The 20,080-nt window shown below is 42.4% G+C and overlaps 1 protein-coding gene across 1 annotated transcript in view; it reads right to left on the bottom strand.

Moving 5' to 3' along the window:
- Positions 1 to 18,989, bottom strand: part of GLP1R (glucagon like peptide 1 receptor) — a 79,781-nt gene extending 60,792 nt beyond the window's left edge. Inside the window, exon 1 of the mRNA XM_041477171.1 lies at positions 18,918 to 18,989. Coding sequence (XP_041333105.1) covers positions 18,918 to 18,989 — 72 coding nt within the window. The remainder of the gene's footprint in view (positions 1 to 18,917) is intronic.
- Between the last annotated feature and the right edge of the window lie 1,091 nt (positions 18,990 to 20,080).

Raw genomic sequence — 20,080 nt, forward strand, 5'->3', positions numbered from 1 at the left:
TCTGATGGCTCACAGGATTTCTGTGCAGAAGTCTCAGATCACTTCCACAGCCCTCTTCCAGACCCAGTCTAACAGGTCTATTTCTTTCATTTACTGGGGACTCCAGAGCTGGATGCAGCACTCTTGGTGGGATCTCACAAGAACAGCAGGGAAAGAACCCCTTCCCTTGCCCTGCTGGCCAGGCTGCTTTGGACGCAGCCCAGGATACAACTGGGTTTCTGGGCTCTGACTGCGCACTGCCAGCTCATCCACCTCTCATCCACCAGCACCCTCAAGTCCTTATCTGCAAGGCTACTCTCAATCCATTTTCACCAAGCCTGTATGGATACTGACAATTTTCTTGATCAGGTGCAGGACCTCACACTTGGCCTTGTTGAACATGGGCCCACTTCTCAAGCCTGTCAAGGTCCCCCTGGATGGCACCCCTTCTCTCCAGTGCATCAACTGTACACTCAGCTTAGTGCCACCTCAAACTTGCCAAACTTACTCAATCCCACTACATCCACTAATAAAGATATCTAAATTACTGGTCCCAGTACAGAGCCCTGAAGGGCATCACAATCATGTACTATCAAACGGAATAGAGGAAAAATGAGGGATATATACAGCTGGAAAAAGCTGAGGAGTTTTAGAATGGAATTCTGATGCCTGATCATAGGTACCTGTAGTTCCCTTTAACATAGATGTGTCCCTCATGTTGTCTCATGCCACACCTACAGAGAGGCACAGGATTCCTCTATATCCTACATCATATCAATTAGTCCCATACAGGATCTTGAATACTGTAAAAATTTTGAGCAGCTCTAGATGCCTACATTTGGGCAACTGACTCATCTCTAAGCTGCTCAAGCGAAAAAAAAAGCAAAGAACATCTGTCAAAGCTGGACTTCTGTCTCCTCTTGCTGAGGTTTACAATGCAATTATTTAAGCTGGTTCTTTAGGACATACTGAACCAAATGCATTTAAAAGGATCTTTATCTTATGCTTATAACTCATTGGTTTCTCTGTGCCAGCCAGCAACTGGACAGTCCCAGTGCTGGCTGAGCAGAGGGACAGACTGAGCTGGCAGCCCCACAGAGCCATGGAATTGCAACATTTGAGTTTCCAAGTTAAAAAAAGTTACCACAGAAAAACATATTGTAAATAATCTGTATTTTCGCTAAGCAGGAAAAACTCTTAATCTTTCCACTTTCCATACCAAAACATCCCAACACAGTTAAGCTCCCCCAAGTTTTCGAATGACTATTTAACAGTCACCCTTCTCAGAGGGCCGTGGTACAAAGTGTAGCTACTTTTTCCAAGATCACAAATCCTGTAGCACTGTAAGCCTGGCCACCAATCTGTCATCTCATCACTGCAATCAGCTCAACAACAAGAAAAGAAAAACCAGCCAAATAAATCAGACACACTAATCTTCACAAACCTTTTTCTCACTGAAAGCATTCCCATCTACACTTTTTTATTTGTAAACAGAGTTCTCCAGTTACAAAAATTACTCAATAGAAAAACAACATCACACACAAACCCAAAAACTTCAGTTTACAATTTCATGAGTTCTGCATCTACTGTTGTTTAGAGATTGCCAGAGTAGAATGCAATCAAATCTGTACTGCTTTTACCAGTCCTAGTTGAGAGTAGCAGTTTATTTTGGTTTTAACGAATGCAAATTAACTCCCTCAGAAGCTCATTGTCACAGTGGCTCAAGGTTCACTGTCCGAATTATCTGCTGTACGGCTTGTCCCTGCCAAGGCAGTTATGTGTAGCACCTTTACAAATGGCCAGTGCTTTCATCCTCAGTTATAACACATTTGAGAGCCGAGCATACAGGAGAAGTTCCGCCAGCGAAGCTCATTCTCCAGACGTCATCTGTTTGCTTTCCAAATCCTAAAAAAGTAAAAGTACTTGACAAATTCATCCAGAAGAGATTTACTTCTCTTTCCTGCAATCCCTCTGAGCCAGGGAGCTGACTACAGAAGTACAGACAGGTCAAGTTGAATCACAGACTTTCCTTACTCTAGGGCTGCAAAGCAACTCATGAACCACCCTACTGCTACAGCAATCGGCTCAGGTTATTCCTCCAGTCTGCTGCATTAACCATGCATACCAAATACTAATATGCAGTCCTTCTTGTGCAGTCAGTGCCAGAATCTCTGGCTACAGCTTAATCAATAGCAAAGGATCCATGCATTAGTTCTGCAAGACAATCTCACAAGCCACAATGATTCTGCCCCCAAAGAGTAGCAGAACAGAGGAATTTGGAGGCAAGACCTAACTTTTATTTTTTCAAAAGTTTATCCCTACCCCATCTGCAGGCCACTTCTGGAACGCTTTGACTTTCATCAATTGGGATCTCATTAGACCATTTTCTCAATACATGGGAAATCAGTGTATTCTCTCCGTGCATGATCCTCACCAGCCCTGGGGCTGGATCTTACTTTTTCACTTCAGTCAGACAGCACAGCCTTCAGTCCAGCAGGTCTGCTATGGGCAGCAGCCAGCTTGAAATACAGTCATAACTCTCCACAGATATCAGCCTGCCTCCACCTCATTCCTTCTTTCCTTCCCTTACTCTCCCCAGGGTATATGCAGCTAAAGAGGATTGTGGTTTAAGGTACAGAAGTGAGCCGCAATTGTGTTGGTGTTAAAGCTGACGGGACTTCCATTTCTTGCCACTTTTCCTTGGGGACGCCTTAAAAAAAAAGGGGGAAGGTGAGCAGCAGAGGAAGACGGCTGTTCAAGCAGTAAGCACACTTGTTTTTAGAAAGCAAGAGACAGGACAAACTCCAAGGGAGAAGCAGCTTGGTACGGCATGCAGAGAGCTTCAAGTAAACCGGACAAATGGAAACACAGAAGAGAGAGCCACCCCTCCAGTCAAGTCTACAAATTACTCATTTTGAGGAAGGTGAAACTGTGCACAAATCTTCCCCTCCACCCAGCTCCAATTTTAACAGCACTGAAGCAGTGACCATGCAGTAATAAAGCTGAAAATGGATAGGTCGCTTAAAGGAATTAAACTCATTCCATGTTAGTAGTTTCAGAGCTACATGTTTCCCCATCTGACACTAACCTTAAATCAAACACCACTTGCAGGAACAGAATACATTCACAAAAAAAGATGCTAGAGAAAAAACTTAGAAATTCTAATAGCAGAGGCTTGGCTTGACATGCATTTTCAGAGGAAAAGTTTTCCCTCTAAGTGAGCCTGCTCTGCAAGACTTATGTTTTCATCTCAGCTCACCCTTAAAATGTACTTTTGAAGTACTGGGTCATCTTATAGCATAACTATCAGCATTTAAAGCAGCATAAACCAGCACCACAGTTGAAAGCAATGGTTTCTCTTTGCCCACAGAAAGGTGGTGATTTTCTCCCCCCCGCCTCACTCCCCTTGTCGCCTTATGATGCACTCATATCATCAGCACTGCAAGCCAAACAGCCTTACTCTCAGAGGCAAAATTAAACAGGAAAATATTTGACAGGCTAAGTGTTGCTGTGAGGCAGAAACAAACGCAGCACAGCTCCCAGGGAGACATAAGAACAATCTTAGTTATCCACCATCTTAGAACTGAGTAGTAAGTAAAATCCTATATAGCACATAAAATTAATTACCAGTACCAAAATGTTAAGCTAGGAGTCAAATGTGTTATTCAAAAGAAACAAAGACTTGAGGACTTCAGCAATAGGAGAAATAGCCCCTAATTTCTCCTCATCTACACTCCCTACCATAAAACTCGTGATTTTTCACCTTTTGCAACCACAGTAACCTTGAGGCCAAACTCATCAATTTCTCACACAGCACCTCCTAGATTCTCCCACCAACTGCTGCATCCATCTCACACATGCCAGCTTGACCAGAAAACACCCTTCAGAAACAGATCTAATCTTGACTTGAAGACTCCAAGTGACCAAGAATTCACTGCATTCTTAGGCTAGCTACTGCTGTGGTTTATCACCCGCAGTACTGAATTCTTCACTTATTTCAGTCTGAGTTAAATTAACCATACAAATGACTTTGCTTAAAAGTAACTACCTTGCAAAACATGAAGTATGTCACAATAGTTTTAATTAATAAGATGGATCTGAAGTAATAAAAATTGTATCTGACTCAATTTTCCCAAGATAACAGGTTGGTTAATATTTATGAGGTTCAGTAACTTTTCAGCCTTTTCACAAAACAGGCGGATGTGTATCAGATTAAACAGTTAAGAGTTACTAGCGAAAGCAAATAGAAATTGAATTTTTCATAGACTGCTACCATTACGTACCACCACGTTGCTGTGGAGCCCTGCAAAGGAGAGTCCAGGCTCCTCCATCCCACTGCCACTAAGCTGGTTTCTGATAAAGGAGCCAGTTGTCCTTTAGCCTCAGATTATGCAGACTTGTTAGACAGTTTTATTTTCACTAGCATTTTTGAAACTGTTGGTTTGTACTTGTTGCCATCAGCTTCCTTACCTTTTCCTTATACATAACTGCACCACTTCCATTTCTTACCAGAATGGTTTAAGTTCTGAGAAGACATCTGCAGAGCTGGAGGTATTGGGGACACTATCAGCATCACTATCTCGTCAAAGTTAAAAATACTTGTGCTTTTTATACGATAATGTTTTCCTTTCACGCAATTTTTACTCTTTCAGGTTTGCACATTCTTTTTTTCTACTTTTTCAGTTTGAAGGAATTAATTGGGTAAACAAGTCAAAATCTGTAGATGGAAGTGCTGCAGTATCAGGGCTGTAGATCACATCTGCTTTTAGAGATTGGTAAAAGCTTTCATGCCTGAACACCTTGCCCAAAAAAATACATCTGTTCCTTGCAGCTACCAAAGCAGCACACTGCTGTACTGCAGACAACAGTCCCTTTTTCACCCAGGCATCTTTTTTGCTTTAGCATTGCAGATTATGACAGCAGAAAGTTCACTGAAACACTTAGATTTAAAATAGGTAAATAAGCCTCTGTACATGAAACTTCTGCTCAAACATCACTATATAAGTAAAAACACTTATTACCCAGGTAGAATTAAAAGTATTAAGTAGAAAAGAAAGGAAAGGTCAGCTCCAAAAACAGGCGGGAAATGGCAGAAACACAGAAACCCTTGTGTTATAACAACCTGCAGGAACAGCTTCTGTTCAGGTCACTAAGATGCATCCTCCTGCCTTTTGGCAACCAGAATTTATTCAGATGCAGTTAAGTCCTTGTGCATGAAAACCTCCTGCAACATCTTTTATACAACAGTCTCCAGTTATTGACACGAGCAACAGTGAGGTTAAATCCTTTACAATTCCTGTCTCCAAAACGACAGACCATTCAGATATACAGAGTGTTTTAAAAAGGTGGAAAAAAATAGACAAAAGGACATTTTTATTGGCTTTTCAAAAACAAAAGAAACAAATGCTTATCACTACAATATAGTGAGGGTCCAGGTGATCCCAGAATCTCTGGAGGCTAATCACTGTATAAAAAAGTGGGGGGGCAGGAACTTTCCAAAAGTCTCCATCTTAACTGAAGTTGTCCAGAAGTATCCATTTCATGGAATTCAAGGGAGGAAACAACACAGCCAAAAAAGGCAGTAACTCACCACATGGAGGACAGGAAGACAACATTGGCCAGAGCTGGGACATGCTCCCTAGAGGGGCCCACTAGATGAGCAGCTTGGGCAAGCAGACAAACACACAGCAGACAGGCCAGCTTGTCTGCTTTGTTTCTACCAGAACTTTTAATGGAAAGGACACTAACCCACAGAACATTTCTCTTGTCAGATTCCTTGGACCAGAAATGGTCAAAAACTTAAGAAGGCGCCAGGGTGGAGGAAAAGACAGATGAGAGGGAAAAGGCAGCTAAAGAGAAAATGATTTAGTCAAGACCAAAGTAGGCTGACACTCTCCATTCCCAATTGTTCAAATAGTTTATCTTCCAATTTGGATCATAAAACTAAATAAAAGATAAGCATTGCAAAATAAGCACAAAGCATTTAGATCTCAATGGGAGTGAAAGTTGAATATTTCCATGTCAGCTGCCTGTCGTCCCATACTTGACAATGTTCCAAGCTTGCTACAAAATTTGCTATGAAATTATCTTCTCATTTCCCAGTGACATAGTCTGCTGCCCATGCTGTCTTTCATGTAACACTTTTCTTCTGTGTTGATCCCAGCTGTCCATTGAGGAGGATACAGATACTTTGGACAATATAATAAATCTGTTTTTTCCACAATTTGGTTTTGCTCCAAATATTTCCAGCATGACCAAAAAGAAGAAAGAGGGAAGAATAAGAAGAGCTATAAATTAAAAACAAACCAAAAAACTTCAGAGGCCATAAAGTACCATCAGCATAAAGATCACCATATCAGATGTTGTTTGGGGATAAGAGAAAATATTTGGAATTCAGAATTTTTATCCAAGTTCTTTCTAGCACACTAACTGGAAATTTAGTTTCTTCTTGATCTGTCAGTACAACTCTCTCTCTCCTTCCCCATACAGTACAGGCATATTAATGAATTACTCAAAAGGTGAATTTTCTTTAAGGCTTTAGTTAAGCATTATGCTAAGCAGCTCAGCCATAATGGCAAAGTCATGATTAAAGAGAACTGTAAGTCCTTCTGTCAAAGAAAAACTATAGAGTATTTTCAAAGACAACAGAGGAAAGACACAACACAGCTAAGCTTAAAGCCAAGTTATGAACCAAGCTGCTGAACCTCAGAACTCCACACGCAACAGGCAATACAAAACATAGACATGAAAGAAACTAATCATTGAAAGCTTGAGCAAGTAGAAAGTTAACCCCATGAACTATAAATGATGTTTACATTAGCTCTGTTCTCCCAATATTACAGCCTTCAAGCTCCCTCAGTAGCATGTGTAGCACCGACTGACAGCTTGGTTTGTTATTAAGTGTCTGGCTCTGAGGAATATAGTGTTTAATACTACACACAGTCTCATTGATGAAGATCTCTTTTGTACAGCTGTAACCCCTTCTCCACCAGTAATCAATTATACAGGAACTGAGAACACTTTCAGACAAACACAGTCCTTCAACCTCGACTCAATATAAAAAGCAATTTGTCCTCTACTGCTTTCTGTAGCTATTACAGATCCTTCCAAGGCACCCATGATATTAGTATTCAAACACATAGGCCTGGTGAATTAAGTGCAGACAGAAGAAAGCACAACTACTCCTTCCCCATAACAGGTATTTGGAAGGGATCATCTTACCAAATGGATTATCTCCACACACACACACACACACTTCTAACAGCAAGAGCGACAACAGCTCCTACCTCCCATGCAAAATGTAAGGCAACACTGTAATCCATTTCCCTACTCAATAATTAATATTATAAAACCACAGGAATGTTACTCACCTGACTCAATCCCCCTAAAATGAAGAGAGCAAGATAATAGAAGTCTGAAACTGTAAATTTTTACATGCAAGATAGTTAAAGAAAAAAGGAAACACTTTCCCAAGGCTCAAATCTGGACATTTCTCATCATCAGCTACAAGATGTTCCACCAGACTTGATGAGGAACTACCAAGACATTTAACACAAATCTTGAGACACCACTGCTTCTTTTCTCACCTGACTATTCCATTATCTAGTTCTGGAAGAAAGCCTTTATTTGAAAGCACAAACACCATATCAGCCAAAAATAAAACTTATGAGTAAACTCCAAGCTACAGTTAGGCAAATTCCTTGTCACCAATAACCACTGTCTTGGATGGCAACTCTCCCTTGATTGCTCAGACTAACCATGATTACTACAGCAACAAGATGGACAGCTTGCTCCCCACATTGTCCTCTCCTCAAGAAGTTTGAGTCCTATCCCCAAAGAGAACCCCAACTACTTCCTGCAGCTGGAAGCACATACTTCCCCACCCATTCTGACACAGGAATGAATTTTCTGTTAAAAAACATTTTATTCTGACTGGGTTTTCAAACAGTTTCCCTACAATACACCACACACACCCCTCAAGACAAAACAAACAAATGAAAAAAACCCACTCCAAAACCCCTCTCTATCATCCTTCTAGGAAGAGGAAGAGCATCCTGGAAGATCACAGTAAAGGTCCAAAGATGGGACTGCTGCTCACATTTGGAAAGTCTGTGACACCCTTTTGCAAAAACCAAGCAGAAAGTTGCACTACCACAAGGCTTTTACAGAAAACTAACAGTCTACTAATAAAAGAACTTCCTCTAGAATTAATATGAATGGGTTAGAGATTAATCAATATACTCATTTGCCTATCTTCTTACTCAATGTTTAATTGTTGATGTGATCTTGTAAAGGTCTATTTGAGCCCAATCCAAGGTGATTTTAAGTATACTTGACAGCGACTTATTAGAGCTTTCATCTCAAAAAAAAGCCTGGATTGGTGAAATACCACAGTAAATTCAGTTTATAACTAATTAAGATGGATGAATGGTGGCAGAGTGCAAAAGAAGGCAGGAGCAAGGAACAAGACAAAAGCATCATTCAACCATTACAGGATGACCCACCAATCATTTAGCATAATCAACATCAGGAAAACTGATCAGGAAATACAGAGCTCTGACAGCTCAATGACCCACTGGCATTGATGTTACCTTACACAAATAAATAATTAAGTGGCCCTGCTTGAGCAAGACGGTTGAACCAGATTCTCTCCAGAGGATCCTTCCAACCTCAGCCATTCTGAGTTCCAGTGTCATTTAGGTATCAAAACAAGTAAGAAATCAAGAAATGCAGTTTCCAACTTCAGCTTGGTTTCCTGCAATTTAAAACCATCTCTACTATTGCAAGGCCATTAAGTCAAGAGTTCAAACTATTAAGCTAACATTCCTTTATCATTACATCTTATTAGTAATAAAATCAGTTTTATTTTACAAAGCTTTAATAGCCTCATTCATTACCACCAGGTGTCTTAATCCCCAAAGAGCAATGAACAAATACAGACCATACTGAATAGTCATAGAATTATTATTCTACAGTTTTCGTCTAGTACAAGTTTCTCCTCTAAATAAATACAGTTAATTAAAAGATAAAATTGCTGCCCCTTGGAAGTCCATAGGGAGCAAAGCTGAGTGCAACTGAACACAGGTTTTTCAAGTTTCCTGTATCAACTTTTACTCAATTCAACTAATAAACAGGATTGCCAACATCTAGGCTCAAATTACATCTATCACAACAATAAATGCATTGGAATTTCACTTTCTGAAATACTGTTTGAACAGGATGTTTCTGACTACCTTTATATCTAAAAGTCATCCATGCCATCTGTGGTGCTCTGTATTTCATTTTGTGAGGTCGTACATATTAAAGATTTAGGGCTTTTTGAAAGAAGTCCACTGCAAACACATCTTAATTTATTTGTGTGCAATTTATAACTGTGTCACTGTAAACAACACATAATAGCATCCTGTTTTCTTTTTTTTTTTCCCTCCAGAGTGTTACTCTGCCTGCATGTCCCTGAGTTTAAAAGGAACTGGATCTTTTTGTTATTCTTAGGGTGATGCATTTCCAACGGTACTTGATGAATTTGTCTTCATTAAGAAACAGTAATGAAAAGGGCAGTATATTAGAGAGCATCACAGCGTCCGACAAAAGCAAAGACCAACTGCTATTTCAAATAATTTAGACCAAATACTACACCTTTAATTTTCCCACCCCAAGGGATAAAAACTAAAAGGTTAATTCATTCTGCATAATAAGCTTTGTACAGTAGAACAATTTTATTTGGGAGGAATAGGACCAAAGGAGGAAGATGGAGACTGACCTAAGCGATTATCACTGATCTAGTGATACATAGCTGTATATCTTATTTATAACCCATCCACAGCTCTACCAATATCCTTTCAGAGGTGACTTAGGAATAACTGTAAGTGTTTTACAGGATCTGGCTCCTTCCACAACAGCAGTAGCACCTCTGATGATTTTGGGGCATAGGAGATAGGCTGTTAACCCTCCTAGATATTGGTGCTTCCCTCACACTTCATGCTTGCCATTCAATTTCACATACTGAAGCAGAGTGAAAAATTCAAGCACTGACACTTATATCCTCACTCTCTCTGAAAGACATAAAATGTGGATTTCTATGTACAGACCTCCTCAGCACAATGATCAGTCTGTAGAGAAGTCACAGCCAGCCATAAAGGCAACATGTTTCTGGACTTTGGAAACATGACAGGTACTTTGCCACGCTATTCCAGTTCTCAAGGTGCTACTCTGGGCCTGAACAACACAAAGATGACATTGGGATGAATAAATTAATAATTTGATGCAGTAGTTGTTGAATAGAACATTCTGTAACCTATAAAGCAAGCTGATTGAGTTACCTGGTTTTCTCCCTCCAATTAGACAAAGTAAGACACCTGATACTTCTCAATGCTTCTGTACACCCAACCCTTTCTACATATCAAAACAACTTACAGCAACTCTTCAATAGCTTCTGTGCAACACTCTAGACATGTCAGAGGAGAAAAAAAATTATCAATTTCCATCATGAAGAAGATCTATGAAGAGGTTACTGCACTGCCAGGAGCCTGTGCACATCAGGAAAACAATCTTGTGAAAGAGGACTGCAGATACCAAGCACATCTGTCTCCCCCAGAAGATCTGAAAGGTGACAAGAACTACTTTTTCACACTGCAGCTTAGTAGTTTCATTAAGCCCGTGCTTCAGAATTTCTACCAGGCACCTGCAGAAGCAGCAAACACCCAAAGGGAGAGTCTTCTGCCATTACTTTACCTGCAATAGTTCAGAGACAGTCTCCTTTACAGGAGAGAGCAAAAACACCTGCTGGGCTGCTGACAATACACATGGTACACTGTGCCTAGCATTTATCATCTGCTCAATGAAAAGCCAGGAAAGAGACAAATATCAGAGGAGGATAGTCAAGAGAAAGTTATTCCAATGTCTCCAAATGTTCCCCAGCGTTGGGGCTTTAGAGATGAACTGCAGCACAGAACAAAATATTAAGCCACATCCACCAAGGCTCCTCCTAACATGAACATCATATGTTTTCCTATATGCTTTGTGCATACATGACCTCAAATGCAACAAGTGAGTTAAAAAACAGTCACCCCATCTAACTGAGCACAAACCCTTTGTCCTTTCTGCTCTCCATTAAAAGCTGACTATGTAATCTTGAAAAACATTGAAGACTTAGTGATAAGACCTTTGTAATTCCATGTCCCTCACCTACTATCCTCCTAATGCCTTATATAGTCACAGCAAATGTCAAATTAAAAGAGATGTTCTAGAATGCCTTAGAAGTTCAGTTCTGTTTTAGAAGTGATCTTCAAGGCTGCTTTGGTTTGTTTGGGTTTTTTTGAAGGTGGTCACAGGCTTTGACACCCATCAAAGGTAGTAAGGTAATCTTCTGATTCATTTACTCTATAAGGTTCTTAGAGAACTGTGGCCCCATTCTGCAGTTGAGAAGTCACCTACTTGTCGTCATTTGCCCTTTATGCCCCCCAGTCACACCCTATATTGTCATAAAGTCCAATTACTCATTTTATTAAGGGTTTCTTTCAGATGTCAAGAAAGACTGAATTGTTAAAAGAGAGGAGCACATGCAAAATTTGACTCAGTTTGGTTACATAAGAAATAAACTCTCTGAAACTCAGTTGTAAGGAAGTTGAGCTGCAATTGAACAACTGGAATATGCTTTAAGCAAAAAAAAAAAAAATTCCGTTTTCACCATGAAATAATAGATAAGGTTGAATATAGAGGAGGTGTTACAACATAAGCAGTGCTGGTACCTATGGAGCAGAATGGGAGAAGGAATATTAGCAAAAGAAAGACTACAACAGTTGTTTCCTATAATATGTAAAAGTTTACTGTTTGCAGAACTCGGAGGAAAAGGAAGATTAATACTACAGATCATGAAACAACCTGGTTTTAAGGGGTGAAATCCACTCATTTCATTGGAATGACTTTTGTACATCTCTTGAGTGCTTGGCAGAATCAGGGTAAAGCTTGACATCCATTTCTCCGCTTGCTTCAGCACACACATTGTGCTCACAGGTAGCTGGACTGCCTTTCAAAGCACCAGAGAAATACCCACCCTAAGCAGAGCCAGAGCAGCTGGGAGGGCTCTTCTGGCAGCTGAACTTCTCGTCTGCTTTTGGCTTGTCCACACATAACAGCAAGTCTCAGCCTACTCATGCTGCCAAAATCGCGTGCTGTGGGGTAAGAGGAGAGTTCCATACGCTTCTGCCCCGCACCAGAGACACACTCAGTGCAAAAGCCTCAGTGGTCACCATTCTTCCCATTTAGAGAAGGATTTATAGGACAGCACTGCTCTCCCTCAGGCTGCTCACACAAGCGTTTTGGTTTACCTGATACCAGGCCTTTCAGTGTGATTCACCTTCCAGACTGATGTACTGAGCAGCAACAGAACTGCAGATGTCAGAGGAGTTACCAAGGCATCCTAGTCAGAAATGAAAGTCTTAAAAAGAGCAGGACTTCAGAGAACGTCCTATGCAGATGTGCTCATATACACACCCCACATTCCCCTTCCTGATTGCCCTAAACTCATTAAATCTAACAAAGAAACTGCTCCATGGGGAGAAGGGGCAGCTGGAGAGGTGGGAAGAAGGAGAGAAGCAGTGCAGTTTTACAGAACGGACAGGGAAAAATGAGCCTGAACAACAGTAAGATGTGAGCAGATATGCCCCAACTGCAACAAAATTTAGATGACAAGCTAACTCATGCTCACTTGATCTCTGAAGATCCAGAAGGTAGTGGAAAAGGCAGGACACCACAAAAGTCACAAGCTTCTAAGTTGCGCTCAAAGGACTCATAGTTCCACACATGAAAAACGGTTCTTCTGCAAAGGTTCCACCTCTTTAGCTGCTTCCAAGGCACAACAAGAAAGCAGGTTTCTTTTCCTGAACTTGTACAGTGCAGCAGAGAGCATACAGGTAGAACAATATCTATCAATAATAGAATGCAAGTTTCAAAAATTGTCCTGAAATTATCAGAGAAGGCACTGGGAGAGCGGCAGGGCATGTACACAAGTGGGACAAGGCAAGAATAGAACAGGTGAATGCAGATGAGCTCAATGAACAGACGAGCACAAGACAAAAATATGGTAATTCTAAAAGCCAGCATAAAACAATTGAGGAAAAAGATGGCGAGAAGGCAAACTAACAATGAAATGCAATCAATTGCAAGAAAAATAGCAGTCAATACCAGACTACACTAAGACAGTAATCTATTAACAATCAGTTATGGTGAAATGGCAATAAAATGTAGTCAGTAAAATGACCAGCTGAAGGAATTTTTTTTTCACATGTCTAAACTACAATTTCCTCTCCACAGTTACCATATTTTTGATTGTTCATTCAATTAAATTAAGCCCCTACTTTCTCCATACAATAACGGCAGTATTTACGAGACTATTAAGAAGCCGTATTTGACCTTGAGGCAGGGGCTGCTCACAAGGTTTCATGTAAACATTTGGGAAAGAGCTGTTCATGTTCTCATGCTCACTTCAGCAACCTGTATCAATTCATTCACATACACCAGAGGCAGTGGCAGTTGTTAGTCTCTTTGGGAAGACAAGACCACAAAGATTAAGAGGAGGACACTGATAGAAATCTAATCAGATTCCTCTCCACAAAGATATGCCACGCTGTATCCCTGGAACACTGTCTTTAAGGTTTACTGAAGTCCCTGTCAAACTGCAGGGAGTTTCCTTTTGCATGGGTCCGTCTCCCCGGCAGTAAGAGTAGCCTCATCTACATTCCTTCAGCAGTGGAAGCAGTGGGCTTTTCATGTTTATGCTCACAAACCACAGATCATGATGCTGCTGCAACTTTTTTGGGAGTTTCTTGTCCTCCTGCCTGTGAAGATCGACATGTATTTCTTTCTCATTCACACGAAGGCAAGGGATCACGGGAATGCAGCAGTCATAGCCCAGTGTGGCTGAAATTCATAAATACCAGTTTCCAACACTGAACAAAACGAGGCATCAAAGAACAGTATTCAGCCACCACTACCAAACTTTTTTCACCCTTCACAAGTTCAAATTTGCTGTATATGAAACTATGACATTTGAAGGGATTACCTTCTACTTGCCAAGCAAGAGATCCCTAGATACTGCTTACCCTATCCCTCTTCTAATGGAAAGCATTGGATGCAAGCAATAAACTCAGTCTTTTTTTGGTAGCTAAGTTAGGAAGTTTCATTTAATGAAATGAGTTCCTGCCTGATGTTTTAATTTGGGCTCACAACATTGTAGAGCTTAAATAAAAGGTCTCTTATCTACTTGGCTGACAATTTTTTTTTTTCAAAACTGAGATATACCTGCTATTGTGTACACTCACTTTTGTTAAGACACAAACTAATAGAACTGATGTACTGCACAAGGAAACTTGAGCAGGCAGCCTTGGTGGCAGTACATACACTGGTTTATCACAGAAACGCAAAAGCTGTCCATGAAAGAAGATGGTAACAGATTTCATTTCCCTACAGCACTGCAGAAGGAAACAATCAGTTTTGAAAAGGACTATTTCCAAGTTAAAAACTAGTGAAGGCCCTGTGATTTCAGAGATAACAGCTCCTGGTGTGTCCTCTCAAGTAACTGGCAATCAATCAATGCGGCAAATTAAAGTCCTATTTACACAGGCTCACAGAAACAGGATATGATACAATACCTTTAAAAATCTGACAGAAGGCAGACAACTGTTTATGTTCTGTACATCAGGCACAGTTTCATTGAACTCTACCTCGGCTATAGAGCCACAGCTTTCAGAGTGCAGGAGCTTTAGTTTTGCAAAGCTCCATCACTTCCATTACACTTTGAGAATACAAGTTCTTCTCACAAAGGAGAGCTATATGTGCTTGTACAGCCATAATATCTGTCCTTCCATGCCCAGCCACATCTGTCTACACTTTTCCTCAAATACTTCTGTCCAAACTCTCAGACTGTCCCCTAGGTTGGGGGGTGGGGAAGTGATGGTGGTGCGGTCACAGCTACAGAAATAGAGGCAAGGATTTAAGAGCTGTTTCACTAACTTAAACTTTCCTGGAACAGACATCAGAGCTTTTAGACAATGCCAAGGGCCAAGTCATTGTTTTGTTGTGTGAAATGCAGTCCTTTCCTTTGGCCCTTGGAGATCACAGAACCATGGAATGGCCTAGGTTGTAAGAGATTTTAAAGACCACCTAGTTCCAACCCCTCTGCCATGGGCAGGACACCTTCCACTAGACCAGGTTGCTCAAAGCTCCATCCAGCTTGGCCTTGAGCACTGACAGGGATGGGGCATCTACAACTTCTCTGGGCCTGTTCCAGTGCCTCAATACCCTCACAGTGAAGAATTTCTTCCTACCATCTAAGCTAAAATTACTCTCTTGCAGCCTGAAGCCATTCCCCCTTGTGCTGGCACTACATGCTCTTGTCCTAGGCTCCTTAAGCCTGAAATGCCATGTGTCTTCCCCACCACCCCCACAATACAGTTATGTTTGGGATATTGTAACAAGTATCCTATTAATTTGCATAGTCAGATTTGCTATGTTAGGCCATCTGGCTTTATAGCACACAGTGTAACTAGCTTTATAAAGTTTCCAGAAAAATCAGTTTTCTATACAAAACAAACAAGAAAACCCCCACATTATTTTATGAATACATAAAGGTTTTAGTCACTTGGGATAGAAATTTAATTCACATTTAATTATATAATACAATCATCTAATTTAAGTTTACACCATAATAATATAGTAATGAACTTAAAGAGCCTAAAAATACAAAGTTTTTAACAACCTGGCCATACTCCTGGGAAAGCAGCCCATTACCAACAAGCCAGCCAAGTATCCCTGAATAATAATTACAGCAAAACAGCCCAGTGTCAGACCTTGTCCACCCTTTCCTCCACTGCTTTCTATACCTCTGCCAGTATGTGCTGCAGATGCTGGTCTAGCATATTTTGATTTTCAGAGTGTAGGCAACAAAAAAAAGACCAAAAAACAATTCTGTGAAGCTTTTGGGAGCAGAAAACGGAGAAAAGGAGTAACTCAGAACCTCCAGCTAAAATACTAATGGAGGGATTTTTACCCAGTTGGGGTAAAAATAACCCCTTGGTTATCCAGCTAACCAAGATGCAGTCCAACTCACCATCCTCACTTCTGCAAGGAGTCGCGAGTTCATAGATTGCCTTCTTTTTCTGTTTCTCAGAGAAGCTCTATCCACAGTCATTTTCCCACCCTAAAGACTTCTAAAGAACAGGACAGTGGTAGTCAGGAACCATAGTTCATTTTTCTCAGCATTAGGGCATGTAACAGAAGACAGGAAGTCAAAATAGGCATGGTCCTGCAAGCCTGGGCTGGGGCATGCAAACATTTAGGGGACCTACATGCCCTGAAGGGTACAGCAGACTAACAAGGCATTTAAAACTGCCCCCCCTCACATTGCACCTTTTCCTCAAAGACTATCAGGATTCAAAACTAGTCTCCAGGAGAGAAATATCCAATCCTACACACCCATGGTTAAAGACGCAGATGCTGCATGCAGAACTGGGAAGCAGCCACAGCAGGCTTCAGAAGGGTGAGCAAGTAGCAGTAACTAACTATACGTGCCCCTACCACCTGCAACCTAACAAAGTCCTGCTGCTGATTGGGAGAACAGCTGGCTGCTGTATCTAAATAAGCCTCAGTAACAAAAACAGCAACTGGGAGCACCAGTAACATACACACACCCACACTCAATGTTGATATTTACCTGTGTGCTTTTCTATTCCCATCCCAAAGCACTTCAGAAATAAGAGGTGAGGAGAGCAAAATATGTATAGCCTTGCCACTGATTTAATCTGTTTCTACTTCTACTCAGACCACCTCTATTATTTCCATTTAGCCTCAAAAACAAAAGCAGGGGTAGTGTGAAGAACAGGACCCCCCAAATCACAGCAGTGGCACAGCTCCTTCCTGCTCTTCACTGACATTTAAACTACTTCTTTGAAATTATTCTATCAAACCTTTGAGCAAAAGTACTACACAGAAAAGCAGGATCTGAAATCCAAATCTAAGAGAGGGCTAGATGGCAGTGAACCAGTGGCCAGCTGCCGGTCAGCTCTCTCAGCAGCAGGGCATCACTGCTCAAGGCCAAACAGAGAAAGGACACAAGCTTGTCATTAGTAATGAGATTCTGCAATGCAGCCGTGTGCTACCAGCCCTTGGTCGTTTTATGCCCCTCAATGCTGTAATGAAAATCTAGACCTAGGAATTACCCATCACCCTGCATTTAAGATGATGGCATGTGAGCGGCACCACCTCAGATAAAAACTCCAGACTAAAATTCTTCTTCCTTCTACGTACATTCTCAGCTTTCTCTTCTTCCTCTTCTCTTCCTCACTTGTTTGAGGGGGTGAGGGGAGAGAAAGTCTAAATAAAACATTAGTCAGAGTACCAATAAAATTTTTCTTCCCTCAACTCTGTATCACTTCATTCTGCCTTCCTCTCACTCCCGTCTTTCACAGATTTTACTACCTGCTATTGACTGTGCATTGCTATTTTCAGCTGCCTTTAAATATCACCTTTAACACTATTCTAAACTGAGCATGAGAAAATAATTCAGATAGCCAAAGTCTCATACTTTTGTACACTTATGACTGAGCAGAGTGCTTCATTCAGTTTTTCAGCATACAACAAGCACAATCACTGCTCTAGAGAAGTTGTCAGATAAGACCCTCTAGTGTCAGAAAAGGCTATAATAGTACTTGTTTTACTGTAAGACTGAAGTTACAGTGTTGAGGCCATAGAAGCCTCTTTCTTCTCACCTGCTCCCAGTTCCTCATCCAGGTAAAGAAGGCCCCTTGGCTCAGAAACATACTTCACTTTGATTCTCTACTGCTGGCAGCTCCACTATTAGTCTGCTCTGTGGCTGAAGCTCAAGTAGCTCAGGGATTTAGCCTGTCAAACACCAAATACCTCCACAGATGGAAGCTCCCCAGCCTCTCAGGGCCCCTGTTTCAGTATTTGATTATCTTAACAATGAATTGGAATTTTTCCTACGGCAAATTGTGCCTGTTGCACCTTTAAGGGCCTGAAGTAGATAGCAAGTAAAACAAACCCACTAAGAAAACCCAACGTGTTAGACAACCCTACAGGCTTATACCCAGTTTGGTATTAAACAGATCCTCTTAGTGCTGTATTGTAGAAGTCTGTAACCCCAAAAGCTTTTAGCAACTGCAAAGAAACTGGATAGTGTATTTGGCCCACCATCAGATACACTGTCCTTTCCTTGACCTCTGCAGCCTACAGTGCCAGCTTTGAACCCGTCCTTGCTCTCCCTATAGCAACAGCTTCCTGTTGCCACCCCAACGCTGTAGCCTCCATCCCTCCCCATCAGTCTCTCTCGCCTCGCTGTCCCCAGCTCGCCAAGCCAACCTTCTCTGTCCACCATCCTTTCTGTGGCCCTTTCCCTTTCCCCCACTGCCTGCTCTTGCTGTTCACGCAGATTACATTTTGCTTTCCCACCCTCAAGGCTGTGTCACAGCCGACCCTACAATCCCCCGCCAGGACCCTGCTCTGGTTTTCCCACGGCACTACGTTTGTTTGCCATTACAGACACGCGTGTAATTTCCTGTGGGTGCCGGGGGGAGCATTACCTCCAGGGCAATACCCTCGCAGTAGCAGCGTCTCCGCTTCCTTCCTCCACTCCGCTCGCCCTAAGCCCACGCCCGCCCGCAGAGACCCTCGGCTGCTCCGCGGACCCCGCACGGAGAACTCCCCGCGCTCCAGCCCCGCCGTCCCCGGCGGCCGCCGCTTGTGCCGCAAGTGCTGGCGGGGGCGCCCAAACAGTGACGGGTTTAAAACTTCTGACTCCTCTTCGAGGCGCTCCCGGAGCCGCGGCCACGGCAGCAGCGCGGCGGAGCGCAGCCCCCGCGGGACCCCGCGGGCGCCGGGCCGGGGCAGCGCCGCGGGGCAGGGGCGGCACCAGCGCAGGCACTCACCCGCCTCACCGGGAGCGACCTTCCCGAGGCCGCCAGCAGCAGGAGAGCGAAGCCGAGCGGCGAGGAGGGCATGTCCGGGGGCGGCCCCCATGCGCGGGGCCCGGCGAGGCTCCGGCTCCCGCTGGCCGCGGAGGCTCCGCGCCGGGCACAGCGAGCGGCAGCAGCCGCGCCGGGCGCTCCGGCGGCCGCTTTTGTAGCGGCGGCGGAGGCGGGGAGGGGCCGGCCCAGGTACAGCCCGGCCCGGCCCGGCCCGGCCCCGCCCGACGGAGATGCGGAGCCGCCAAGAACGGCGGTCGCACGGGCGGGTGTTGGGAGCGTTGTGTCGGGAACGGGAAGAAAAAAGTGGAGGCAGCGCCCGTCTCCCACTTTTTCAACTTCTTATTTTGTTTTGTTTTACTCTGAATCTGTTCAGGCTTGGGCATTTTGGTGACCTTCATCCTGTTCGTGACGTCCAAGTTTTATTAGGTTTAATAATAGTGAATGCAATTATCCATTTATAACCTGAATTTGCAGAGCTGCACGCAGAGCAGATCAGAGCTTGGTGTCTAAGTTGAAGACGGGGCACAGGTCAGTTCCGGCAGTAGTATGATGTGTAAATCTCGAGGATTTAGAGTACTTATTTTCCTAGCAGAAGAAGGCTCTGAATCTGCTTTGTGCTAGATTCCTTTGTGCTAGATTCATATTACTGTTTTTATTTATTCACTTTGCACTGACTGGCAGAACTAAACCAGCACTAAAGCACCTATATTTGGTGACATTCTACACCAGAATCTGGAAGAAAGCCATCAGAGCTAGAAGGAAAGCTGAAAATTGAACCAGGAAGTGGGGAAAATATTTCACACTGGTCAGTTAGATGCAGCTAGAATATAAACAAGTTAATAGCTTAAATATTAATGATGTGTATTAATTTCAAATACAACACAGCATCAGTCTGATGCTTTGGAAATGTAACTAGTTAGAGCATCGATGCTGTGAGATCATGAAATCATTAAATTCCTCAGAGTGTGAATTGCCAGGGCAGTGCTTACATCTCAACAGCTAATCTAGTCAGAAAGTATCTGCCATGGTGATTTGGTTGACTGAAGGCAGAAAATATATTTCCTTCAACTTTTCTAAAATGAAATAAAGATTTTTTAAAAATGAAAAATTCCTGCCTTCAAGCC

This window comes from Pyrgilauda ruficollis, unplaced genomic scaffold (assembly GCF_017590135.1).
Source record: "Pyrgilauda ruficollis isolate IOZ18807 unplaced genomic scaffold, ASM1759013v1 scaffold4, whole genome shotgun sequence".
Classification (NCBI taxonomy): domain Eukaryota; kingdom Metazoa; phylum Chordata; class Aves; order Passeriformes; family Passeridae; genus Pyrgilauda; species Pyrgilauda ruficollis.